The sequence below is a fragment of the Manihot esculenta genome, chromosome 9 (assembly GCF_001659605.2).
Source record: "Manihot esculenta cultivar AM560-2 chromosome 9, M.esculenta_v8, whole genome shotgun sequence".
NCBI lineage: Eukaryota > Viridiplantae > Streptophyta > Magnoliopsida > Malpighiales > Euphorbiaceae > Manihot > Manihot esculenta.
In genome coordinates this window covers 32,512,240-32,522,541 of record NC_035169.2, presented here as the reverse complement: position 1 = coordinate 32,522,541, position 10,302 = coordinate 32,512,240, and the positions used below count along the sequence as shown (strand labels likewise).

Sequence of the window (10,302 nt, the reverse complement as noted above, 5' to 3'; positions counted from 1 at the left end):
ATGACTGTGTATAATGGAAAATACATTACCTTTTTCTGTTTGAAGTGAATAACTCAAAACGAATAGAAATGAATCAATGGAAAGAGTCTGCATATTGCTTATTAGTGCCATGTCATCATTTAATTCCAAGAACACTCCTACTAGAGACAATGAAGCAAACTCTGGAAATCAAATCCATCCAACAAAACCCACATATCTCCCAAACTACCACTTCCTAATAAACCCAAATCTATAACAACCAGAGAGAGAAAAAAAGAAAACATTCATTCACATAGGAGAGCTAACCGCAAGAAAAGTAGAAAAATAACAATACCAGCCCATCAAAAGGAGAAAGCCTAAACTTGGCTTTACCGAGATATGAGAAAATATTTTAATTTGGAACCCTAAAAAAATTAATTACAGAAAACTAATTATTTTTAAAGAAAATTGAGAAGTAACCGCTTAAAGCATAAAAATGCACAGCAGTGAAACTTTTTAACCCATTGAAGTGTTGGGCACTAGGAATGTTGTGAATTGAAATTTTATACTAAATTACTAAAATTATACCATATCAAATTTATTAATTTATTTTAATTTTGGGCAAGAATCAAACTAAAACGGCATCAGAATCAATACTAAACCCATATTTATGCTCTGTTTCAATGAAATATACATTTTCGGAAAAACAGAAACCAATTTTATTCAAAAATTTATTTTATGATTTTATACACCCTACTGCCCACGGACTGCCCCTTATTTCGCTTGTATCAGTTTTAGTAGTAAAGCACATAATTTACGAGAATAAAAAACAATTTTTATAAATATCTAAAGCAAAACCTCAACTTATGCTATAATGGGCCAAACGGTTCAGGCAGGGACTCAAATCCATTATCAAAGGTTGGCCCTTGATCAGATTTATCATCAATACTGTGCAGCCAGTTGGTGTTCTGTAAATCCTCTTTGAGTAATATGGCATCATAACGGGAGCTTTCATAGATGTCAACTTCACTCAATTTTGCCGAGTACCTTCCATCAATAGATTCACTTCTGATTTCTGCAGGACTGTGGTTTCCATTCTCCCATATATCTCCAATATTAATGGATTCTGGATCACTTGTAGAACGGCCTGATTGGGCTTTGGAAGCAGATCGAATGCTCTGAGGGAAAAGAGTGGTGCTTGAAAGTACGCGAGTGCTTCCTGTTCCTGTTCTATTTCTTACGTCCTGCATCAGTGAGTAGATATATTATTAGGATGATCTTATGTGACGGAACCGTCCCCTTCAAAGTGAACAAGAGAGAGGAAAAAAGGAAAATGTCACATTGTTTTGCAATGTAACATGCAAAGTTAGTTTTTCTATAGAACAATAGTTTCTATTTACGAGCAATTCTTGTCTAGAAAGGTCCATAGGTTCTCTCGTCAAACGTTTTATAGAAGATCATAGAGTATAATGTTAATATCATTACTCATTGATTGCATTAGCAGATAGCAAGAAACCAATGCAATATCTTCTTCCATCTATTCACCTAATAGAAGATGCCATCACATGTTCAAGTTCCCACTAGTGAAAAACTGAGCTTATTTATTCAACCCAGGTCACACCTAAAAGTTTCCAGCTAAAGTATTGAATGAACTGCTAGGGAACAAAGAATTTTAAAGATCATATTGCAAAAATCAATGCAAGGTATTTCAGTGCTTATGGTTGTAGGCATGATTACAATAATGCTGGTGGTTGTGGCACCATCTGATGCACAGCAGCTGACTATTCTAGCCAGCTCGAATGACTATGATTTTCTGTTTTTTCACTTGGAATTGAATCTGGCAGGTTATCATTTATCAACTCAACAAAATTAAAACTATGATTAAAAATTTTCCCGCAGTAGCCCCAAAGTTTGAAGAAAAATGTACTCGCAGATTTAAAACTGTTTTGACACCCCGCATAGGAGATTCGTATGATGCAAACTAAAGTTGATAAATTGTGACCAGAAAGAGAGGCTGTACATACCATATGCCTGAGTGCCATATCCAAAGACTTCTTTGATAATGTCCTTCCAAACCCAGTACTCTCTGTGACAGTTGATGATGACTTGGCAGATCTCCGCATTCCCAAATCTGACGTGTGTGAAACTTTTCGAGGCTCAGACACGTCAGCCACATGCCCATTGGAATGAACACAACCCTTTCCAGGGGCATCTGAGATTCTTCCCCTTGAGATAATTGGTGATGAATGTCTTCTTGGCACATTTCTTGAGCCCGTAGTTTCTGAATTTCCGTTTGTGGCGATTGCCGGACCTGGTCGGGACCTACCAGCAGAGAGTGGTCTATCTGGAAAAGTTGTTCTAAGGTTTGGAGGTGTGTCAAGAGGAAAATCAGGAGGAACAACTGGCTGTTGTGGAGATCGGAGTCGGGGCCCTGGGGAACTTGGTCGGGATGCCGGTGCAGGTGTACGCCCATTTGAAAGAACACGTCCAGCTGAAGTTGAAGGACCTGAGGTAGGTGTCACTGAAGGTACTGGATTCCGACGTGTGGGAGTCGATGGACGAGAATTTGAACGAGTAGCAGTGGAATTCAAGTTTGCAGGAATTTGTGCCCTAGAACTTGGAGTTGAGGGTCTTGAGTTTTGGGATTGGCGAGTCTTGTCAATAGAAGAGCTGGTGGGGGCTGGACGAACTCTGGATGGAGTTGAAGGACGTGAAGTGGTTGGGCGAGCAGATGGCGTGGAAGGCCTTGCTGTAGATGGAGAGCGGGTAAGTGGGGAGGATGGTCTGATGTAAGATGAAACTGAAGCTGAGCTTGTATTCAGGATTGAAAATGATCTGTTTAACGAATGGGTACTAAATTGTGAAGACGAGATAGAGGAGTGAGTCGCGGAACTGCTTCTTGTTGGTCTAGTGGAATGGTAGTTCTCTGATTGTGAGGTAGAAAGCTAAAACAGACAAAAAAAAAAAAAAACACAAAGAAATTAACCATCCGTAACTGGAAGTTAAAAAGTTGTAATATTTACGAATTAGCTTCTAGAGAAACTTCATTATTTATCCAGAGAACTCCACTGAGACTGTCATAAATAGATCAAATAGTCAAAAAGAAAATGGCTTGAATACCCTTGAGGCTTTAGTAGTAGAAACTGATCTAGCCAAGGAACTGCTTCTTGGAGCCGCTGAAGTTGGTCGTGACTCGCTGGCCTCGGATGATGGAAAGAGAGGAGTTTCAGGAGGAGTGAGAAGCCTGACATGAACGAATGACAATGGCAGTGATGAACGTTGATTTCACACTAGTAAAATTTGACACAGCAGTAATGTGATCTATATATGTGCATTTACCACGTAATTGAATATTTAGCTCCTAAATATTAAAGGACAAGAGTTTAGAAACAGCAATTTTTCTCGGGCTCAATCAGCTCAATTTCATGTGAATGTGAATCTTATTGTATTATTGTGTTTTTGTCCAACATGGACAGAGTCTAAACAAAGTTTTTCTCATAAGAAACTGGTCACACAAAATTGAGTAGCATCAGAAGCAGGAAATGTTTTGTTCGAAGCTACAGTATATATTAACATCTAAATTATCTGGAAAAACGTATTCTGGTGAACATGTGAATCCTTCAATAAAGAAAGCTCTTCATTCATACCTTCCTACAAATGTGCGATTGTTTTAAGTAATTGTCCACTAATGCTAGAGGCAGCAGCAAATAGCAGATGGGTTGGCCATTTTAAACTCCTGACAATGCATGAGTCCTGGCCAAATTTAATAAATATTCTTTCTCAATCCAGTAGTCTTTTTTTTTTCGGTAATTCTCTAAATTTTTTCATTAAATTGGATTTTGATTAATGCGGGCAACGATGCATTGTTGAAAAGATAAATCAAATCCAAACTTCCAAGGCAGCAATCTTTGACCAAAGTTTTAATATCCAGCAATCAATGGTGACGGACCCACTGTGTCCGGATTTCCCTTGGTCGAATCGAATCAAAATCAGCAAGTTTATGATATATGATGTGACCATTTACCAGCTGATTCCTCCACCTACGATTAACTTCAGAATGAATCGATGACAATTTTTGTGTTTTTTTTTTCTTAAAAAAAATTGTATATTTTGAACTTGTATTAGTGATAGATAGACATATCACCCAAAATATTGTTGTTGATTAAAAATATGCTAAAATTAACACTGAATATTTTTTTTAATTAATTTTGATAATGCAACAACAAATACTTCATTTATAAATAAATTAAAAAGAGCATGTCAAGAGAAAATATCTGAGACTCCGATGATAAATTCGCAAGTCATTGCATAACAAATACGAAATAAGGATTAAGGTAAAATGTTGATTTTTTACGTGAATTTTTTGAGAGTTTTTATTTCTATACTTCAGGCATCCATATTGGCGTTTTAATTTTAAATAATTGAAAGAAAACTCATTTACTTCGTAATTTTAATTTTTCAAGATAACTTGTATGATATGTATTTTTTCTCTTTTTTTTCATTTGCAAATATATGTTTGCAAGAATTTAATTTAAATAATATATATATATAATAAAATCCTCTGTTCTGAATTTTATTATTGAATTTATTTCCATTGTTCTAATAAAATGTGCTTTTATTAAGTTTAGATTTTTTATTTTAGGTTTTTCTGTAAAATTCATTCTAATCTTTTTATTTTTTATTTTAATTTTTATACAGTCCTCTTTTACTAAATACGGTGTTATTAAGTTTATAAAGGGGTTCCTAATATTACCATATGATTTATCATATGATTTATCTGTTGGGATAATAAAAATACAGTTTTTATTTCTAAATCCTGATTTACTATTAATACTTCTGTTTTTTCTAAAATATTTAAATTAGTTTTATTTGCTGTTTTTAGTCGTTCTTTAGTCTCTTGCCAAAATCTTTTAAGTACTAAGCTTGATTTTATACAATTTAAATCTGCTCCTGTGTCAAATAGGGCTATAGTATTTATCCTGAAATCCTCTAATAATTTAATAGTTATCTTTACTAAATATTTTCTAAAAGTTATTTCTAGTAATAATATAATAAAATTATTATCTAACATAATCTTTTTGAAGTTGATGCCTTAAATTCTTTTTGAAGTTGATGCCTTAAATCTTTTACTTCAGCTTTTACCATCCTGATTTCCTTTTGCAATTCTTCTATTAATACGGTTTCTTTGAATTTTTTATTTTTACTTAATATTTTAGTTAGATCATAAGTTTGTTTTTCTATTTTAGGAACAATACTTTTAATTTCTTCTTCTTCATCAAAACTTTTTATTAATTTTTTAAGAAATTTTTTTTTAGTATTATTATTTTCAATATTATTTATTAACGCTAATAAGGAACTTTATTCTTTAGTCAGAAGACTTATTGATTTTTCTGATGAACTAGTTGCTAACTCATCTATCTGGTTTTCACTTTCTGAAAAATCTGTTTCTATAGATTCTGAATCTATGTATAACTCCTGGATTTTATTTATTATTTCTTTATCTAATTCTAACTCATTTAGTTTTTTATTAAACCTACAAAATTTAGATGTGTGACCCTTTTGCCCACAATTAAAACATATTAAATCTTTAAATGATTTTTTATTATGGGTCTTATTTACTGAAGTTCTCTTCCTGTTCCTTTTATAGGGTTTATAATCTTTCTTTTTATAATATTCTTCCTTACTTGGTTTTACTATGTATTTTTTCTTGTAATATTTTTCTCTTTTATAATATTTTCTTGGCTTAGAATTAGAACATTGACCATTACAACTTTTATCTTGGATTATTTCATAATCAAACTGTTTACAAAAAGATCCTAGTTCTTGCTTAGTCCTATGCATTTCATATTTTAAGGTTCTTTGTAACTTTAAATCCTGGCAAATTTATAATCCTTCTTTCTGAATTATACTTACCAGTTGGCCATATGTTAATCTTTTATATGGTATTGGGTGACCAAATTGTTGTTTTATGTTATTCCTAACTTTTTCCTCTAGAAAATAAGGAAGTCCTATTAGAAATTTTTCTTTCCAAAAATCTTGATTTGAATCCTCTCTTAACATTAACCTAGTAAAAAATGTAGTTTTATAATACTGAAAATCACTTAGTTTTTTACATTTTAAATTACTTAATAACTCAGTATTTTTATCTTTTAAAAGGGATGGATCTCCTATAAAATGTAATGAAATTGTTAGAATTAAAGTTGATATTGCATCTTGAATAGTTTCTCCTAATTCATTATATATAGGTTCGCCTTCACTATCCACTTGGATGGAATTTAAGATTTCTAATTGTTGTATATCTGTTAATCCCACCAACCTTTTAATTGTCCTGTGAAATCTACTATAATTATTTCAGCTATTGCTCTATCTGAAGTAAAAGACTGAGTTTTATATGCATTAGCTGCCATAGTCATTTGTTGTAATAGACTTAAAATATTGTATTCAGATAGTCCATCTATGTTCCATTCATATACTGTTGAAACATTATATTTAAACTGAGATGTAATATTTGGTTTATCCATTAATCTTAAATCTGGTGCTCTACTTACTATTTCTCTATGTGATATAGGATTTATTTCAAATTGCTTTATATCTTCTGAATCTGGCTGACTTTGCTCAGTTCCAGATCCTGACTCTCCTTCTAATACATTTATATTTCTAGATTGAGGAGTTTCTGGAATTATATTTTTACTTGATTCTGAAGTTTCTATTTTACTTAACTAGTCTTTTAGACTTTGCAAGAATTCATTTTTATTAGCTTTTAATTCCTTTTGACTTGAACTAGATATTTGATATGGTTTAAATATACGTGGTTTTATTCCTTTTTTCTCTTCTATATCTACCTCTTTTTCTTTTATCATTTTTTCTAACTTTTTTAATTGAGTACTGATACATATTAAACTTTGATTACTAAAATTATTCTGCTCTAATGACCTTTTTATCTATATCATTTTTTTTTAGCTATTTTATATGGTGCACAAATTATTTCATTTTCTTCATGTTTTATTTTACTAATCGTTTTAGGTGGAAACTCACTCTGGATTACTTTATCATTTACAATCCATTCTGGCCTCTTATCCCTTACTGTTATTGGGTTAATACATTTCCTCTTATATAATTTAAACCACTCAAAAAATCCTATTTCTCCTTTATCTTGGTTAATATAATTAAGATATTCTTCTTTTAGATTCTCAAACTTATGTTCTTTAATAATTTTATTTAACTTACTTAAATTCTTTGTCTTTGTTATTTCTTTTAAAAATTTCTTTTCAATTTTTTCTTTAGTAAGAACATTTAATTCTCTGTTTATATTATTTATATTTTCGGTTATGGCAGATGCTGATGGTGATTCTGGTGATGAAGGTGTTATTTCAGCCTGTTGATTTAAATAATTTTCTACAGGGTTATAAACTGCCTCGGGTACTGAAAAACTATAATCTACTCCTTTCATTTTATGATGTCTATCTGGGATATCTGATGTTGAAAATTTGGGTTTTACTATAGTCTGAATTACTGGTTTAGGCTCATCTCCTTTATATGTTGCATATATTACTGATGGTAGGTTTGAAACTCTTCCTATGTCTTCTGTTATTTCAGAGGACGAAGATCCTGTATACCTACTGCTCATACTCCTATTAAATTTTAGTGATACTTTGCCATCTTCAAACTGTTCTATTCTACTTAAACTCGTATTTGGTTTTACATTTTCTTGTTCTAGAGGGGTACTATCCCTTCTAATATCCATTCATCGGGCAAGATTATATCCTTCCATTGGATTGTTTTAGGAATTACTGTATTTGTTTTAGTTAGATCTGTCTGTAAAAATCTTGTTTCTCCCCTTTTTTGTTGTAATTTATACTTTGTTCCAAAGGCTGAATTCATTGCTTTATAATGGATTTTATATATTAATGCTATTGGAATAGACCCTTGCTTCATTTTATAATTATGGGTTTTTATTTCTAAGATTATACTGTCTAAAATATTTAAATCATTTAAAGAGATTGTCATATCTGGATATACTTCAAATGATATTGGTCCTTCACTTAAACTAGTTTCTATAGATCCTAACAAAAAATCTTGAAAATTTAAAAATCTTGCATCTCTTACTATTGCTAGTATACTAGTGTTTAGTCCTTTTCTGGTCAAACGTTTTATTCCTACTTGTATTAATCCTATATGAATATACTTATATTTTTTACTCCTATGATGATTTATTGTTCTTCCTAATAAAAGAGTTATTTTCTCAAAAGGTTTATTTAATTGAAAATCCCTTTCTTCTGTTTTAATCACATAGTCCGTTTTAAAAACATTAAATTTTGAAATTTTATAAATTTGTTCTTTATCTACTTTAGGAATTTCCCACTCATCTATAACTTTTACAAAATCTTCTAAAATTAACTCATTTTTATTTATTACTTTTTTAATTTCTGAAACTCTGAATCATCTGATTTTACTGTACTAGCCGATTTACACAGAAAAGGATCCATTTTTAAAAATCTTGAATTATGTCGCGGTCGCGGTCACTGCCTGTTATACCCTATGACGCCTAAACCTGGACTAAAACGGATTCAGTTGGCATACTCAAAAAAAAAAAATATATATATATATATATATATATTTTTTTTTTTCTTAAAATGTGCCCTTTATTTTTATTTTAAAAATATCAATTTGAAAATCAAACAAAAGTGAAACCAAACCCTGAACCGCCACATTGCCAGAATCAAAATCAAACCAAAACCTTGAGGACCGAGACCCAACAATCTAGTTTAGAACCAAGCCAGCCAGCACCACCCGGAACTGACGATTCCGAAAACCGTTCCAGGCGATGGCTAGTGGTCATCTAATACATGCAAGTAAAATATGCATGCTGACATACTTAAAATATGACATAAGATCAGATGACAGAGCGAATTTGTCTAATCTGATGGTATTCTCATGGAGAAGAAGGAATTCATATAGATCTGAACTTTAATATGTGACTAACGAGGAAAGTCCAAGATTTTACCAGTCATAATCATGCTTCCCTCCATCTATGGAAGACAATAGATCATCGACCCCGCTCTTTAACAGTTTGGCTGATACAATGGAAAGTCTTCCTAGTTTCGCCGAAACTGCAATAAAGATCACATCATAACAGTGCCAATTTTTTTAAAAAAGAAAAAATAAATTGACAAATCAAAGCAGCTAACATACACCCTCGACAATGGACGATTCAGATTCAGAAAATCCAAGCAATTTATTACCGACAATTTCGGATTGAATTAAATCGGAAATCAAAATTACTGAATAGCCAAAATCACAAGTACTGCAGCCATCAGGTAAATTCCATTGATAAAACGACTCCATTACTGAACGCAAGAGAAAAAGAAAGCGATGGTCGGTGCTATCTGTGGATGACTCCCTCTTTTTTCCACCTAAACGATGTCGTTTTTTCTCAGCAAATATTTTTCAGCGTGTTAAATTTTGCTCGAGTGAACATCATCTTCGGCTTCAAAATTTCTTTCTTTTGAAGAGATTAGAGAAGCTGCTCCCTCAAAAAGCCGATAAATCAAAGTTAAATGAGCTGGATACAAACTGACCGTGCTATCCCTCCGTTACCGCCACACACGAAAACAAAATCCAGCCGGAACGAGCAAAAGCAAATGCGATGAAAGAAAAACAAAATATTGATTAAATACCATTGGAAGATTCGTCAGAAGTGGCGACAGAGAGATTGCGGCGGTTCTTGGAGAAGAGATCCAAGTTCTCGTCGGTGTCTCTGGAAAAGCCGTTTAAACTGTGACCTCGGCTATGGTGCTGGGAATGCGATCCCGGCGGAGCATTCCTACCTCCGACGAGAGATTCTCCCAGACTATTCCTGCTCATGATTGTTCAGTGGAGTAGGCTCAGAATAGAGGAGCAATCGCTCATCTAAATGGAGGGAGAATACTGCAGTAGATGCAAAGCGAGAGAATAGTAAGTTACCCAGCACTTATTGTTCTGTTACGTCATCGTATAGAGAGCGAGAGACAGAGTGAGAGAGAGAATAGAGTCAGAAGGTCAGCGTTAGATCTGAGACGTGTAGCAGCGTCGAGTGTTTAGTGCCGTCTATTTTTCTTTTAATAACTATAGTTATTATTCTATATACTGGATTTATTAAAAAGTAAAATGGATTTATCAGTAAAATTTTTAATTTAATTTTAAAATATATATTATTAATTAAAAGGTGTTTAATTTAATTTATAAAATTTAAAATTTAAATAATTTATTTATTTATAATAATATAATAAATTTATAAAGAGTTTACGAGTAAAAAAAAAAAATTAAATTGATCCTTATTTTTTTACTTTGATTTTTGTAAACGCA

The 10,302-nt window shown here is 32.3% G+C and overlaps 1 protein-coding gene across 1 annotated transcript; it reads right to left on the bottom strand.

The window, feature by feature from the left end:
• Positions 1-653: 653 nt before the first annotated feature.
• Positions 654-10,024, bottom strand: LOC110621903 (mucin-5AC). The gene is made up of 5 exons (XM_021766197.2): positions 9,636-10,024; positions 8,963-9,068; positions 3,079-3,202; positions 1,983-2,903; positions 654-1,202 (listed from the first exon to the last, which is right to left on the bottom strand). The coding sequence occupies exons 1-5, from the start codon at positions 9,820-9,822 to the stop codon at positions 828-830; spliced, it is 1,713 nt and encodes a 570-aa protein (XP_021621889.1). The 5' UTR covers positions 9,823-10,024; the 3' UTR covers positions 654-827.
• Between the last annotated feature and the right edge of the window lie 278 nt (positions 10,025-10,302).

What these genes read in the sequence shown, in the direction of transcription:
- LOC110621903 (XM_021766197.2), bottom strand. Translation starts at nt 9,822, where the DNA reads ATGAGCAGGAATAGTCTGGGAGAATCTCTCGTCGGAGGTAGGAATGCT. An exon ending in TTCTGACGAATCTTCCAATG is followed by an intron (nt 9,069 to 9,635) that starts GTATTTAATCAA and finishes TCTTTATTGCAG; the next exon opens with TTTCGGCGAAACTAGGAAGA. An exon ending in GGGAAGCATGATTATGACTG is followed by an intron (nt 3,203 to 8,962) that starts GTAAAATCTTGG and finishes CGTTCATGTCAG; the next exon opens with GCTTCTCACTCCTCCTGAAA.